This window comes from Aquarana catesbeiana, linkage group LG02, assembly GCF_042186555.1.
Source record: "Aquarana catesbeiana isolate 2022-GZ linkage group LG02, ASM4218655v1, whole genome shotgun sequence".
NCBI classification, from domain to species: Eukaryota; Metazoa; Chordata; class Amphibia; order Anura; family Ranidae; genus Aquarana; species Aquarana catesbeiana.
The window spans coordinates 342610328-342628156 of NC_133325.1; the positions used below are offsets into that span (position 1 = coordinate 342610328).

Consider the following 17829-nt stretch of genomic DNA (forward strand, 5'->3'; position numbering starts at 1 on the left):
TTTATTATGGTAGCTAAGGAAAGATACTGATGGGGAATAAATCAGGGAAATTCCTGGCAAGGGTATTGGAAGCAAAAAAATCGTCAAACTTTTGCTAAAATTAAAAATAAGGCGGGGATCTACTAAATACAACTGCAAAGATTGAAAAAATATTAAGTAAAGCCAGATGGAACCCAGGGGACAGATTAAACAAGAGTGATAATGGTACAGTTGTATGTGAAAGAAGCACAGTTACCTAAATTAAGAGAGGATGTACTAGAATCCCTAGAAAAACTCATAACAGAAGAAGATGAAAAGGTAGTGATAACAGCAACAGGGAAGAGTCCTTGGCCCAGGTGGGTACACTGTAGGGCAGTGATGCCGAACCTTGCCCCCCCCCTAGATGTTTTGGAACTACATTTCCTGTGATGCTCATGCACTCTGCGGTGTAGTTGAGCATCACAGGAAATGTAGTTCCAAAACATCAGGGGTGCTAAGGTTTGCCATCACTGCTACAGGGTATTATAAGAAATTTAAAGGAATGTTACTACCAAAATTTTGCTTTTACATAAGCTTGTTGAGTGAAAGGGGCTGTTTTGAGAAAGGAGTCCATGTCTGCATATATTACCATTATTCCTAAGGCGGGACCCTACTTTATGTTCTAGTTATAGACCGATATAATTATTGAATACAGATATTATGATATGCAAAATAACTGGCCACCAGCCTAAAGAGATTGATGCCACAGTGGATACATGCCAACAAAGTTGGATTCTTCCCTGAAAGAGAAGGGAAAGATAATAGCTTGAGATCACTCTTGCTGTTACATAAAGTCAGCAGTAGAAGTTACCCAGATCTGTCTGTCAATTGATGCAGAAAAGACATTTGACAGGGTAGACTGGGGATTTATGATAATTACATTAAGGATACTTGGAATCAGTCCAAACATAAACTGATGTTTTAACCTCTCCCTGCTTTATTCAAAATTTCAAAACGTTTTGGATGGAGCAACATTTTAAATATAGCAAGCAATAAAACACCACAAAGGACATGATATAGATTTTTTTACAGCTCATTTTAACCCCTTCATGCCAACCCTACACAAATATTCACCCCCACTGAACTGAGCTTTTTTTCCATGGGGCCACATATTTGTGTATCTCCCTTTATGCTGGGAGCGCACTGCATGGCGTGCTCCCAGTGCAGAGACTGGGGTCTCACCAAGAGCCCTTGGCCCGTTCTAAGGATCGGGGCCCAGAACTTCTATATCTGAGTCACCTGATCACTGTGATAGCCTCTGATTGGCTGTCACTGTGAAGCCTGCCCCTGTATTTTCTGCCGCTGTGAATGGATGAGCTAGATACACTATCTGTCCTTACAGAGATAGAAAAAAAGTGTGTGTAGAAAAAAAATAATAATTAAAAAAATTATATATATGCAGTTTATTTATTATCAAGTTTATTATTTATTTAGAAATAGTGGCTGCATTCATTCTCATCAGGATGACTTATTCAAAAACATTTTCTTTCAAGTTTTCTGTGATAAATAACAGTAAAAAGCAAAGAAATGTTTTGTACATATTGCAATTGTTAATTTGTTTTTATATTTATTATTTAATTTAAGGTTTTTCCATCAAAGGGACTGAAACAGACATTGTTTTATATTGTGCTACTTTACCTTACTCGTGAATATCAATGTCTTGATGTAATCAGTTGCGGTAACACCCTTAGGGCACCAGGTATGGTTATTAGTATATTTTTGTACTTAAATGTGAAATGTTTGTCAACGCCTGTTCTACTGCATGGTCAATGGTGGTGCTGGCAGTTAAGAGTTAATGCACCTTTATATTTTACGTTTTATAGATATTATTTGGATCAGCTGCTGTTCAAACTCTGTAAATATGACTTTCATTGTCCCTGTTCATTCAGCTGAGTTCAGTAGACTAAAGCCTCATACACACGATCTGATTTTCTGATGGGAAATGTGTGATGACAGGCTGTTGGTGGAAAATCTGATCGTTTGTATGCTCCATCAAACAATTGTTGTCGGATTTTCTGCGGACAAATGTTGGATAGCAGGTTTTAAAATTTTCCGCGGACAAATGTCTGTTGTCGGATTTTCCGAGCGTGTGTACACAAGTCCATCAGACAAAAGTCCAAAGTACAAACACGCATGCTTGGAAGGAAGGACGAGCCAGAAGTGGTCGGTCTTGTAAACTAGCGTTCATAATGCAGAATTAACATTCGTGACGTGGCAAATTATGAAATCTCAAAATGCAGCGCACATTCTCTTCTTCTTTAATGGGATAGTAATGAAGCTGCTTTGGTGGTGATACTGATGGAGTTATTGCAAACAAATTTTCAAAGACTTTTTTTTTCTAGTGATATCAAGAATAATATTATTATGCTCTTTTTTTTATTTGGGCAAGTTATCACAACACCATTATCCTGTAGATACAACTATGTTGGTGTCCCTTGTCAATTTTACATTTTTACATGTATTTTTTTTAAATGTAATTGCCTACTCCCAAACTGTAATTTGAAGTAAAACACATAGCCAAGTATTATTCTCCACATTTTTTTTATTGTGCATTAAAAAAAAGAAAACAAATAAAATTAAACATGCTATCTGCCAATAGAACTTAACCAAAATGTGCATTCTATGCATCCAAAAATATAGAAAATATACCAAATCAAATCATTATTATTCAACCAAAAAATAAAATAAAAGCCTCATGCATGTGTCCTGCTTCTTAATATAGGGGGGTCAACAATGCCAAGAGTTGGTGAAAGCAGGGGTCCATCATCTGGAGATAATTCAGAAAATCATCTGGAATATTCTCCTGGAGCTCCCGCAGCAAAGACATATGACATAATTGGTCATGATTAATAAAGCAACCAATTTTTGGTCCAAGAACTCCTCCTCCTCCTGTTCCTGGACTGGACTTGGGTCAAAGCAATAACTCCAAAGCCAATAATAAACAACACATTATCTCCTCCTATTCCACAACATGGCTGGTTGACGGACGGCTGTTCAAAAACAAACTGAAAAGCGCAAAATGAAAAGCGTGAAATGAAAAGTGCGAAATGAAAAGTGCGAAATTAAAAATGCGAATCAACACTCACCAAACTTCTACTAACACAAAATTTGCAGAAGGAGCCCAAAGGGTGGCACTAAAGAGCTGAAAAACAACGTAGCATGTCACTACGTTCATATTTGTTGGCTGACAATTTCTTGCCATTTGTATGCAAGGCAAGTTTGGGCCAGCCCCTTTCGGACAAAAGTCCATGGTTTTGTTGGCCAACAATCTGATCATGTGTACGAGGCTTAAATCACTGCTTCAGTGGAATAGCTAGGCTGTTGGAATTAGCTACAATTGACTAGAAAAGCAGACATTTTTAAGGAAAAATATTTTTATTGCAAAAAATGACTGGGTTTGAGAAATTGAGAAGTACTACATTTGGAAGTGGCTTTGTGTCCTTTATTCTGATAAAGCAGAGATAACTGCACCACTGAAAGTGCCAGCCTAATAAATACAACATGTACTGTAAGCTTGTTTAACCACTTGAGCCCTCGCCTGCAAAAACAAACAAAAAAAACAACAGTTCCACTTACTTTTTGTTATAAACATATCAAATAAAATGCCAGGCAACTATATACATACATAGAAAGAAATAATTTTGGAATGTAGACACCCCAAATTGATCTTATTTTTTGCCACAATCTTTTGAAAATGAATTAAATTGCTAGAGGAGGTTAACCAGTCACTGCAAACCAGATCAAAATTGTAATTATAGGAGACACCAGGAAAACTTACCCACCTGGGCTGCTGGATTTTTCATGTCATAAATCAATGGCGATCTAATTACCAGGGGCTGCATTACAACATTTGCAACAGATGGGCACTTGGCACAAATTTCACTGCCAGTGTTTTTGGAAAAAGAAATCAGATCAGGTCACAACCATGCATGGGTGCACTTGTCCTTGTGTGTTTTTGCTCAGAAATACATTTCGACCTCCCTGCATTTTGTTTTTACAAAATAGAGGTACAGGGGTGGGTATAAATTAATATAATATAATATATTAAGCATCAGTTGTGAAAATCATATTTGGGTTTTTTTCTGCTATATATTTGCTAGATTGAAATCATATTTTTGAGATTGTGTGAGAATGATATTAAAGACTAAAAAAAGATATTTTGGGTGGCCAGATTTACTTATACATGACAGAACAGACAATTTGCCCATGGGTCTTTTCTGAGTGTCGCTGTGAAAGAAATACATAAAATGTATAAAAGTTACATTTTTTTTTCGATTTACATAAAAATCACACATGTACATTTCCACATAGAATTGGATTTTTTTTTAATATAAAAATACAAATACAATTTTACCCATGTACATTCCAGGTGCCAACCTAGTTGGTAGATCATTATCTTATTTACAGAAGCTATAATTTCTGTGCATTTCATTGTGGCAACACCCACTTCATCAGGAGACAGACAAAGTTGGTTTCTGTGTACATGCAGCGATTAAATAAAGCAGAAAACAAGGCCATATGGTTAAAACCAAAAAAGAAATGATTTCTGGATCTCAATGCTGTGGACACTTACCCAGGAGGATACTGTGGACACTTACCCTAACCAGAAGCTGGGGGTAGGTGGGTAACCAGAAGGTGAGGCATAGATAGAGAACCCCCACTGCAGACCCCATTATACCAAAACGAATGATAAGAGGAGGTTGTCTGATCATTTGGATGTGCAGAATTCCTCTATGCTGCTGTGTTTTTCCAATCTCCTCTTGTCATTCCTTTTGGTATAGGGGGTCTGCAGTGGGGGTTCTCTATCTATGACCCACCTTCTGGTTACCCACCTACCCTGAGCTCCTGGGGGGAACCTCCGCTGTGAGTGTCCATAGCATTGAGATCAAGAAATAATTTCTTCTTTTCCATATGGCCTTGCTTTCTATGTTATTTCAGTGTTGTATGTACACATAAAACAACTTTGGCTGTCTCCTGATGAAGTGGGCGTTACCCCACAAAATGCATAGAGATTACAGCTTCTGTAAATAAGATAATAAGGGATAGAAGTGATGGAGACACAGGTGAAATGTAGGTACAACAGTAGGAATTAAAAAGTACCGGACATAGATGTGAAGATGTATTAATGTTTAGAAGTAGGCTGATAAGATTTCAGAAATAAGATGAGAAACGATGGTAAAACAATAAAGACAAAGAAGATGCACAGGTCAGATAAATGGAAAGACTCACACAGTACTGGAGGCAAAAAGAGATCAAACTCAGAAATAACCTCATATATAAGGATGAGCCAAACACCCCCCTAGTTCGGTTCACACCAGAACTTGCGAACAGGCAAAAAATTCAGATGAACACACGAACACCATTAAAGTCTATGGGACACGAACATGAAAAATCAAAAGTGCTAATTTTTAAGGCTTATATGTAAGTTATTGTCATAAAAAGTGTTTGGGGACCCGGGTCCTGCCCCAGGGGACATGGATCAACATACCAGGACCTGAAGGGCCTGGTATGGATTTTGGGGGGACCACCACGCAATTTATTTTTACATTTTTGGTCCCCTTAATATTCATACCAGACCCAAAGAGCCTGTTAATGGACTGGGGGAACCATGCGTTTTTTTTTCAATGAGTTTTATCTATTTTTTTAGCATTGATACATGTCCCCTGGGGCAGGACCCAGGTCCCCAAACACTTTTTATGACAATAACTTGCATATAAGCCTTTAAAATGAGCACTTTTGGTTTTTCATGTTAGTGTCCCATAGACTTTAACGGGGCTCCACGGGGTTCAAAAAATGGGGTAGGGGTCCCCCTCAAAATCCATACCAGACCCTTCAGGTCTGGTATGGATTTTAAGGGGAACCCTGCGTGCTTATGCTCCGGCTGAACTGGTCGCTCATCCCTACTCACATACCAGACTAATGACTGAAAGCTTGAAATAAGTCTAAACCCTAACTGGATTGCATGTTAGTGAGGCTGATATCCTTCAACCTTATTCAGTCACTCCTATCTACATGCACTTGCTCCAGCGTCAAGTGCACATTATAGCTCAGGGCCAACTTCATGATAATGGCAATGGTAGATCATGTCTGTTCCAAGGTTGTCACCATGGCTGGTTTTAGTGTCCACCAGAGGCACACAGAATACAGTGACAACACAGGGGTACACTTAGGAGACAGCTGTCACCTTCAAACAGAAAGTTCCAGAGCCAGGGCTACCAGGTATTATTTTACAAAAGCTGCATATGTGAAAAGATGAAAAACATGTTAAAGCTTATATGTGATTTTAGCAACAGGGTTTAAATCTACTTCAAGTGTAATTTAAGCAGTGGTCTGCAAAAGGGATGAGCCTTAGGTTCAGGTTGAACGTGAATTTGACCACAACTTGTATGCAGTTTGGTGAATAGGTGAACAAACTGAAACAAATTTGTTGAGTTTTGTAGCTGGAAGTCCATTATGTAACACTGGTATTACTGCTGCCTCTAAACGACAGATTACTGCCAGCTCCTTTTGGAAGCAGTAAACAAGCTGGCAGGAATCCTGGTTGTCATTTATGATGCCGGTAGTATAGGGGCATCATTGTCGTGGTGACAGGTGTATGCCGTCAGGCATTGCTCATCATGGTTTATGTGAACCCACATCACTAGGTATCATGATTGTTGTTGGATTTACATTGGGGCACATTTTTATTTCTTTTAAGAAAATACGTTTTCTGTGGCTCAGAACTTTTTATTTCCTATTTTTGTGAAAGATTAATTCCCTGTACTCATTCACGTAGGGGTCTGGATATCTTGAGCCCCCTCCTATTTTAAAGGTGTTTTCATGTTTCTGATAGATCCCCTCACAGATTCACCAGATTCACACATCTCTTTTAGGGGACAGGATGTGGCATGAGGCCCTTGACCCTATTAACCCCTCCCCCCCATCTCCAGGCAACTCTTTAGCTGGGTTATTACTCTGGGGGAAAGGATTGACTTCCTGACTGACTATCACCATAATCACAAATCAGAAGCCCTTCCCACTGGCGCTTGATTAAAACCAGAGACTGCGAGCTGTCTGTGATGCTCTCAGCACAGAAGTCTTGAACACCGTGCCATTTTTGTGTTTGTCTTTTTTACAAAGTGTGGAATTCCAGTAGAATTATATAAGACATAGCCAGAAAGCTTGCACTGCTCCCCTTCTCATGGGCCCATGCCAGGCGACATGCTCTCAACATTGGGAAGGAACCTTGTAAGTAGGGCTGCCAATTCCCTCCATCCCCCTTGTAAGGCACCTTGTCCTCATGTTGATGGAGACAAGAGCCTAATTACCAAATACTGTGGTGGGAGTCTGTGGAGGGGGGAACTTATCAAATACCAGAAGACTCCTTTAATATATTTGGGCCCCCCAGATATCTGTACCCCTCCCATGCAGTACAATGTTGTAGATCCACATTAATCACAATGAGCGATGTCTGACAGTGTTGACCCGTCGACTTAACAACCCGCTATTCTGATAGTGCTGCCCAGCTGCTACTCCCTTTGCTACTCAGAGCTTACCTGCACCTCTGGAATGTAAACAAAGGGGCAAGAGATCCTGGGTCACATCAAGCTCACATCATATGCATAAACAGCCTTACTGTGCAATCTGCTTATTATTATTTTTTTATTATTATTTCCAAAATCATGTTTTGCATAGCCTTTTTTTTATATAAAATAACACTTGTTTTACCATTTGTTTTTCATTTTTCTTTCAGAATATAATGACATATTTGTGACATGTGGGGCACAGGAAATTGAACTGTCTATTTACCTGTGCCCTGTGTACTTCTCTGGTTATAATGAAACTCAGCTTTATATGAATGATATTTTTTCTAACATGGCTTGCCAAGGAACAGTCGATACATCCAGCACAGTTCCTTTACTGAAATTTGTTTTTTCAATCAATGACAGTTCAACCTGTGGCAGTTCTTTTCAGGTAAGCCTCAAATTTACCTTCAGAACATTTCATAGAAATATTAGCATCACTGCATGTTTTAAAGTATAATTCACTAGAACACAGTAAGCTGTATTTGAAGCAAAGCATTCCTTGCAATCTTTGAGTTGTTCATCTACTTATTTTAAAAATAAATGAGCTCTAAGATTTATAGGAATAAGGCCAACAAAGAATAAGTTGGTTTGATTAAAAAGGATGCTCCCCCCCCCCCCCGCAAGAAAATGGCAATAATCTATACTAGAGTCATAGAGTGAATAAAAACATGAACGCTTGTCTATGTCCATGCTGCCTTTTTTCTTGTGGTTTTCTTTTCAGGTCTGTGCAGTTGGTGTTCCTGCTCCCATGCTACCATTTTGAAAATGTATGTCCCTACTTGCATTTGCAAAACAGGGCACATCTCGCACATGTGTTGTACAACATTAGATTAATCTGTTTTAAAAATAAAAAGCCTTCCCCTGAAATTTTGCAGGGGAAGGGAGATATCTTGTTTTAAACAAAAAAAGTTTAAGGCTGCACTGCACATGCACAATATGAAGCAAATTAAATCATAAACTTCATCTTGCGCATGCACAGTATAAGAATACTGCAGGATGTAGCAAGATCTCATATCTCAGGTAAAGGATCTTCCTTAAGGCACTAGTGATGTTGTCTTCAATACATCATTCAGTCTGAACTCATGTTTGGCTGAACCTGTAAGTAAGTTGCCAGTGGCTGGCCAATCCACTGTCGGCAAGGCGTTCCCAACCCCACATGGCAATATTAGGTAAAGACATTGACCGACTATGTCTATGTGTCCATATTAGGTCAATTATGTCACAAGCATTCCTGCCCTTTTGTGTTGGAGTGCTAATGTTGAACATCAACCTATTTGCTCTATAAGCGAACTGCAGGTAGACAATCAATGGGCCTGTAATGTCTTTTAGATGGGTCAACACAAGTCTCTCAACCTACTTCATGACTACAGGCATTAGGGTAACAGGCCTATATTAATTTCATCCTGTGATGATGGGTTTCTTAGGAACAAGAAGCATTAGGGTGTATTTGAAGCAGGAGGGGACTTTTCACTGCTCCAGTGATTTGTTAAAGATTTATGTGAAGATGGGTGCCAACTGAATAGCAAGACTTTCACATGGTCTTCAACCTTAGCTGTAGTTAGTAGAGGATGTAAGTGGGCAGTTATCCAAGAGGGAATAAAACACATTTAGATCATTAGCCAGCTGATGGCTCTCTGCAATGACTAAGCACAGGTGTGTAAACTGCGTTTGCTAAAGCCACAGGAGATGTGTGTGCAGGCTGTGTCCTTGTTTTTAATGGATCTGAAATAAAACTACTATTTTTATGCCGGTCAGTGCTGCCACTTCCTTTTTTCCTCTATCTATGCTCTGGTTGCGGACCAAGGCTGGCACCCAGCAATGGTTATTGCAGGAGAAATCTCACATTTCATCTGGAGCGGTGCAACTTTTGTGCTTTATTTTGTCATGCTTTCCCATAGCTTGTAATATTCTGCAGGCCTCTCCATACCAATACTTGGCAGAAAGCATAGTTTTTAGTTTGTCAGAGTAGCCTAGTTGTAAATGATTCTGTCCCCACTTTCAATAGCCTGCCTCCTTTTAGTTTTGCTGTACACCGGGCTTGTCATTGTTGTTCTAAATAAAATTGGTAGGCGCACACATATCCACATATCTATATCTAATGTGGGGGATATACAACAGAAAATCAAATCACTATAATAATAACCTGGGGGGGTCATCACCTTTGCAGCAAAAGAAAAAAGGAAAAAAGAAGGAAGGGGGTTTGAGGATGACCACCAGGTAGATATACAACCACATAAAATCCACTATTTTATTGATACAAAATGATAAAAAATATTGCAAAATCATATAAAAGATGATATTAAAATATTTCACAAAATGCTTTGTCCTGATATGTCTACTCATTTTGGGGTATAGCCGCTTCTTCAGGACTATATCCAGGAACATTTTCTTAATCAAAAAACCTAGATGGACTCGCTATACCATTACAGGTTGCAGGGAAGCTTGAGGAAAATAGCCGTAGGGAACCACAAACTTCGGGGGAATTTCCACACGAAAAATCCCAAACTACAACACTCCAATGTTCTTACACTCATGTGAGGATAGATAAATATAACTTGATCAAAGTTCTACCTTGAGGGTGTAATGAGGGAGTGTAGAGGGTGTAATAAAGGAATGGACCTGACCTAACCTCCCAAGAAAGACCTCCAACATCAAACCGTGAGACCAGGCCAAGTCCAGCAAATATTACCACCAAATATCACAAAATTCACAAGCCGCAATCCCGCATGTCCCCACTTCTGTAGGCTGCCTCCTTAGCCTGCATAGGCCATTTTAGTTTTGCTGTACCCGGGGCTTATTATTTTTGAATATCTAAAAAAAAATTGGTGGGAACACACACACATATCCATACAAAAACTGATATTGATGTCACAAAGTCAGTGATTAAATTCAGATCTTTGGAAGAAACACATTTTGCCTCCCTTTGCTTTTCCTTTGCTTTTCCCTGATGTTAACCCGCTCCCAGACAGTGTCATTAGTATAGTGACAGTGCATATTTTTAGCACTGTATTAATGTCAGTGGTCACCAAAAAAGTGTCAAAGGAGTCAGTTAGTGTCCAATTTGTCTGCCACAATATTTCAGTCCCGTTATAAGTCACTGATTGCCACCATTACTAGTAGAAAAAAAATTCCATAAATCTATCCCCTATTTTGTGGACACTATAACTTTTATGCAAACCAACCAAATATACACTTATTGGGATTTTTTTTTACCAAAAATATGTAGCAGAATACATATTGGCCTAAACTGATGAAGAAATATGTTTTTTTACATCTTTTTATTGGATATGTTTTATAGCAGAAAGTAAAAAATATTGTTTATTTTTCAAAAATGTTGTTCTTTTTTAGTTTTTAGCACAAAAAATAAAAACCGCAGAGGTGATCAAATACCACCAATAGAAAGCTCTATTTGTGGGAGAAAACAACATCAATTTTATTTGGGTACAGCGTTGCACAACAGCGCAATTGTCAGTTAACGCAGTGCCATATAGCAAAAAATGGCCTGGTCAGGAAGGGGGGTAAACCTTCCAGAGCTGAAGTGTTTAAAATATTTTTGTCAGTCCTCAGCTCCCCATGCCTTTTTTTTGAACAATAATTTGTTTATTAGCTTGAAAACAGTCAGAACTAACTAATAAGGTTTACCTCTCATACTGTAGACTTTAACGGGGTACACTGCTAGGTTCAGGGTTCGCAGAATAACTAGACAATATTGTTTGGTTGAAGGCCCCCTGTGGCTTCAAATGCCACCAAGATTTTTCTTAGCCATACGTATCTTCATTATGTTGTTACTAAGTTGATGTATGAATCAACAGTTACATGTTCCAAATGTATTCACTTTATGGCAAAAAATGGAGGGAGGACTCAAGTAATGTGCAGTGCTTGCTTTATCTTGCAAGGTATACTTTAAGAAAAACTTAATTTACTTCAAGTAGCCAATCATGTGTAGGAAAAATCTAATTTAAAAAACAATTCTGATTTACCATATTTGGCTTTTTATGGTAATGGTATTTGTAGCGCTACCCTCATAAGGGCCGCTAGATATTGCTTGTCCTCTTGTGCTGCCCTGACCCTGGGAACTTCCCAGCCCATCTGACACTCTAGGTTCTGACATGATGTGTACCCCTTTAACCACTTGCCGACCGCCTCACGCAGATATACTGTGGCAGAATGGCATGGGCAGGCAGAGTAACGTACCTGTATGTTACTCTCCTCTCCCGGTGCCCAAAGTGGTCGGCATCATTGCAGGAGCAATCTGTCCTGAGGGGGAGGCCACTGATTCATGGCCATCCCCTCACGATCGCTCCTGACAAATGAGAAGCTTCCTCTGCTTCTGAAATTTAAACAGAGGCAGATGAAGTGATGTCATCTCTCCTCCTGGAGCCTTTTCGTTCCGGCTCCCAAGGAGAGGAGACATCAATGTGAGTTTGCACCAACACTACACTAACACTAGTACATATAGGCACATAAAACACCCCCCAATCACCCCCTTGCACCCCCTGTCACCCCATGTCACAGTGACACCAATAGCAGTTTTAATTTTTTTACTGATCACTGCATAGGTGTCATTTGTGACTGTTATAAGTATTAGGGCTGTTAGTGGTAGGCCCCTTTAGGCCTAGGGTACCACCCTAACCCCCTAATAAAGTTTTAACCTCTTGATCACCCCCCAGTTAACCCTTTCACCCCCTGCCGCCAGTGTCACTAAGCAATCTTTTTTCTGATCGCCGTATTAGTGTCACAGGTGACGCTAGTTAGCCAGGTAGGTATTTAGTGATCACCGTATAAGTGTTACGGGTGACGCTGGTTAGTTAGTTTGTTTTTTATACCCACCGTTTATTAGCCAATAAAGGCTTAACTCCCTGATCGCCGGTGATATCAGGTTTTAGGGTCAGATAGGGTCTGCATTGCCCCAGGCAGAGTCCGATTAGTGCCAGTACCGCTAACACCCACGCACGCAGCATACACCTCCCTTAGGGATATAGTATCTGAACGGATCGATATGTGATCTGATCAGATCTATACTAGCGTCCCCAGCAGTTTAGGGTTCCCAAAAATGCAGTGTTAGCAGGATCAGCCCAGATACCTGCTAGTACCTGCATTTTTCCCCTCCATCCAGCCCAGCCTAGCCCACCCAAGTGCAGTATCGATCGATCACTGTCACTTACAAAACACTAAACACATAACTGCAGTGTTCGCAGAGTCAGGCCTGATCCCTGCGATCGCTAACAGTTTTTTTGGTAGCGTTTGATACAGTTGCTGACAGCCTAAGAGATTTTTTACCTGTGAGTCTCACTACTGTACCAGTAAATTTAGAGCCCAAAATGGCAAATCGAAGGGACAGTAGTGAAGAGGCCTACACGTTTCTGAGCATGACAGATAGTGAAGAGAAAGTTACTCATCTGTCAGATTCAGGCTCAGAAAATGATCCTGTAGATGACAGCGGCTCCATGACAGATAGCTCTGACGACGGAGTTGTGGTCCTTGCCAAGGTCAGGCGTACAAGACCCAGTGGTGTATTTAGGTTTTATGCTGCCCCAGGCCTGACTAAACTTGTGTGCCCCTAATTTAAATATGACCACCCCTTCCTGTCAAGGCCACACCCCTTCCTGTTTAAGACCCGCCCTGTCAGCAAATACGTTTAAGCCTCGCTTTAGCGCTGTTTAAGCTGTGCTTTTCAGCTGCTAGCAGGGCGCTTTTAACCCCCACTAGTGACCAAAGAAGGGGTTAAAAGCACCCGTGTTGCAGCACTTCCAAATCTCTTTTCAGGCACTTTGGAAGAGCTGCCCAGTCATTTCAATGGGCAGGGCGTTTTGGGAGCGCTGTATACAGCGCTCCCAAAATGCCCCAATGATGCTTCTTGCAGGACTTTTCCTAAGGTCCCCACCCTAGTGTGAAAAGACACACCATTGGCTCCCGCTGCTATAAATCAAATCCAGTGACACGGGAGCCTGGGATGGGGACGAATCCTGCTGTCTGTGTCAATGAACGCAGCAGCAAGACTTGGGAGCGCACCCGCACGGGTGCTCCCATGGAAAGCGTCTCTTTGTGGGGGCACCCAATGAAGGGGAGGAGCCAGGAGTGCTGCCAGGACACCCCAGAAGAGGAGGATTGGGGACACTCTGTGCAAAAACCCTTGCACAGAGCAGGCAAGTTTGACATGTTTGTTATTTTACAAAAAGAAACAATCCTTTACAATCACTTTAACAATGAGAAATTCAGTTTTGCGATAATACCATATACATTGCACATTGTAGAGTATGTTATAGAGAAGAAATATTTATACTACTGATCTTAGCTAATACGTAAGATATTATCTGGGACTTTATTTTAGGTAAACTAGGACCTGCTCGCCTATATGTGCTATCACAATAAGTCACTGGATTAGTAAGATTACTCCTATCTTGTAAGATATTTGGACTTGTGTTTGCTGCCACTGATTGTAATCATAGAATGATTTCATTTATTTGTATAGTGACTAGGAAGTCCCTAGTCATTATACAAATAAGTGCAATAATCAGCCCCCCCGGCCCATAAGACCTAAAAGTGTAGCGTAAGCAGGCGGGGATTCTTTTCTTGCAGGAGGAGGCTGTTTTTTGTGCAGGGGGCTGCCCCCTGAAAGTGCTGCTCTAGGCCTGGGCCTTGTTGGTCTAGGCCAAGATGCAGCATTGACCAGACCCCGTTCTTCTTCTGCTGTTGTTGAGGTGCAAGAACCGCAGGGCTCTCATACAGAGCAGAGAAGTACTAGTGCAGCTCATCCTTCTGGTGAACTGGCAAGCACCAGCCACTTAGTACACCCTGGTCATAGTCAAACCAGCACTGCAGTAACACATGGTGACGTGGCGAGTCCCATAAGTGCAGTTCAAGCTGGCGAGGTGGCAAGCACAAGTAGTGTCCCGCTGCGACCAAGAAGACAAAGACAGGCCCGTCAAGCCCATAGTGCCCTTCCTGCTGCATTCGCCAATCCTAATTGGGAACCCACCACTTCTGCAGCACCCATACTTCCCCCATTCACTGACCAACCTGGAATTCATGTTGATTTTATGTCACTTGATTTTTATTCACTGTTTTTCACCGAAGATCTCAATAGATCTATTGTGGACCAAAGTAATTTGTATGCTGGTCAATTCATCACTGCTAATCCCCAGTCCTCCATTGCCAGAGATTGGAAACCAATTACAGTTTCCAAATTTAAGACCTTTCTGGACCTATCCCTCGACATGGGCATAGTTATAATGAGTATGTTGCGGTCATATTGGTCCACTGACCCAATTTACCATATGCCCATGTTCTCTGCCTCCATGACCAGGGCACGATACAAGCAGATCTTGTGGTTCATGCATTTCAACAACAATGAACTCTGTCGTCCTCGTGGAGACCCTGGATACGATCGGCTCTACAAAATTCGGCCCCTCGTAAACCACTTCAAGCAACGTTTTTCAGACTTCCCAGCAAGCGTGCCAGATAGATGTATAAGCTCTGTAACAGAGCCACAGGCTATACATGTAGTTTTATGGTTTACGAGGTAATAGATAGTCACATAGAGCTGCCGAACTGCCCAGATTATATAGGGAGCGCTGGCAAGATTGTGTGGGACTTGGTGTCACCCTTATTCGGAAAGGGGTACCATTTGTATGTGGACAATTATTACACGAGCGTGCCACTTTTTCGTCACTTGTTTGATCATCAGATTGGTGCATGTGGCACCGTGCGATCTAATCGCCGGGACTTTCCCCAGCGGCTTGTAGAATCCCGTCTTAGGCTGGGGGAGAGAGCCTGCTTGAAGTGTATTAACTTACTGTGAAGTGGAGGGATAATAAGAATGTTTTCGTTCTCTCCTCCCTTCATGCAGACACAATGGTCCAAATGGTCCAGGTGTTGTGGAGAAACCCCCTCTGTGTCCACGAATATAACCAAAATATGGGTGGGGTGGACCTCAACAACCAGTTGTTGATGCCGTACCTAGTTGCCCGTAAGGCAGAAGTATACAGACGCTGTGTCTGTATACTTTTTCAATTGGCTTTGCTGAACGCTCATGTGCTATACAGAGCTTCTGGACGGACTGGATCCTTCCTTAAATTCCAGGAAGAGATCGTCAGAGCTCTTCTGTTCCCAGAAGGTGCTTCACCTCACTTCCCAATCCAAATGTAGTAAGCCGGCTGCATGAGAGGCATTTTCCTTATGTCCTCCCTGGTACCCCTACCCAACGAGCCCCCCAAAGAAGATCTTGTGTCTGTAGAAAGCGCGGATATAGGCGTGATACCCGCTATTATTGTCCCTCCTGTCCTGACAATCCTGGTCTTTGCATTGGTGAATGTTTTGAACGCTACCATAGACTAGTGGAGTATTAGGGTACAGCACTACACAGACTAGTACACACTTTTACAGGGTCTCCCAAGATTTTAGAGACCTGAACCTGGAACCGTTACAGTTACAACCATTACAGTAACAAAAAAAATGTAAAAAAAAAACACAAAAAAATATATAAAATAAAAAAAACAAACATTGTTGTCGTTTTATTGTTCTCTCTCTATTCTTTCTCTATTGTTCTGCTCTTTTTGACGTATTCTATTCTGCAATGTTTTATTGTTATTATGTTTTATCATGTTTGCTTTTCAGGTATGTCATTTTTTTTATACTTTACTGTTTACTGTGTTTTATTGTTAACCATTTTTTGTTTTCAGGTACGCCATTCAGCTGCAGCGCGGATTTATTTATCTTGACAACAACAACGTTTGCTCCCACGATACATAAAGCCGTGACTCCAGCGCTGTAGGAGGTGATTTCACCACCACAGTTAAAAAAAAAAGCATATATGCCGAAGCATGGGGGCAGTAGGGGTGGAGGAGCGATTTGCTCCTAACTTCTAAAAGGAAGAAAAAGGGGGGTTAATGGTTCTGTCATATAATTACATGTTAGTGTAATACATACATTTACTGGTTCACAGGTTCACAAGGTGGCAGTGCCCATCAGGGGTTGAGATGTCCTAGGGTGTGCTGGTGCTGGGGTGCAGGCTCCGCTGGCAGTCCCTTGGCTGTGGAGATGTTTTAATCCTGGTTAAGCGACTATTCCACGGTGTCCATGGTGTGGGAAGCTCCACGCTAACCACCCTGGAACGCGAAAGTGACGTCAGCAGTGCTCAGTGGAAATCCAGACACAAAGTGAAGAACATAAAGGCTTCGCGCTCGGGGCTCACAGCTCCTTCTACTGGCCTCCTGCTGCTCCTAACTTTTGGGGCGGATGCCCCCATGCTTCGGCATATATATATTTTAGGCACAGATTGCATTAAAAAAATTTTTATTTTTTACTATTTTTTTTTGTATTTACTTTGCAGGTATGGTAAATCTTACTGTTAAACTGTAATGTTACTTTGTTTCATTGTTCACCATCATTTGCTTACTAGGTACGCCATTCAGCTGCAGCGCAGATTTATTTATCTTGACAGCAACAGCGTTTGCTCCCACAATACATAAAGCCGTGACTCCAGTGCTTTGGCATATATGCCAAAGCATGGGGGCAGCAGGGGTGGAGGAGTGATTTGCTCCTAACTTTTGGGGCGGATGCCCCCATGCTTCGGCATATGTATATTTTAGGCACAGATTCCGTTAAAAAATGTTTTATTCTTTACTATGTTTTTTTTGCATTTGCTTTGCAGGTATGGCATGTCTTACTGTTATACTGTAATGTTACTTTGTTTTATTGTTAACCATCATTTGATCAGCAGGTATGCCATTCATTTGCAGCACGGATTTATTTATCTTGACAGCAACAGCGTTTGCTCCCACGATACATAAAGCCGTGATTCCAATGCTGTAGGAGGTGATTTCCCCACCATAGTTAAAAAAAAGAGCATATATGCCGAAGCATGGGGGCAGCAGGGGTGGAGGAGTGAAAACAAAACGGTGCATGTATGCCCATAATTAGAAGTGGATGGATAAAGGGAGGTATTCTAATGTGGGAATACCCACCGATTAATCTCTTTTTTTCATGCAGCCCACAGCCTGCATGAATAAAAAGATTACAATAAATGCCCAATTTCATGTAAAAGCAATCCTAGTGGCTAATTAGCCTCTAGACTGCTTTTACAAGCAGTGGGAGGGAATGTCCCCCCCACCATCTTCCATGGTTTTGTCTGGCTCTCCTGTCTCAACCGGGAACCTAAGAGTGCAGCCGGTGGTTCCAACAGCTGACCACAGAGCCAATCAGAGACCAGAATGGCTCCGATCATCTCTATGGCCTAAGAACCCGG

The 17829-nt window shown here is 41.3% G+C and overlaps 1 protein-coding gene across 1 annotated transcript in view; it reads left to right on the forward strand.

Annotated features, from left to right (window-relative positions):
* Window positions 1–201: 201 nt before the first annotated feature.
* LOC141126960 (zona pellucida-like domain-containing protein 1) overlaps window positions 202–17829 on the forward strand; it is a 72318-nt gene continuing 54690 nt past the window's right edge. Inside the window, exons 1-3 of the mRNA XM_073613044.1 lie at window positions 202–297; window positions 1603–1717; window positions 7751–7971. Coding sequence (XP_073469145.1) covers window positions 202–297; window positions 1603–1717; window positions 7751–7971 — 432 coding nt within the window. The remainder of the gene's footprint in view (window positions 298–1602; window positions 1718–7750; window positions 7972–17829) is intronic.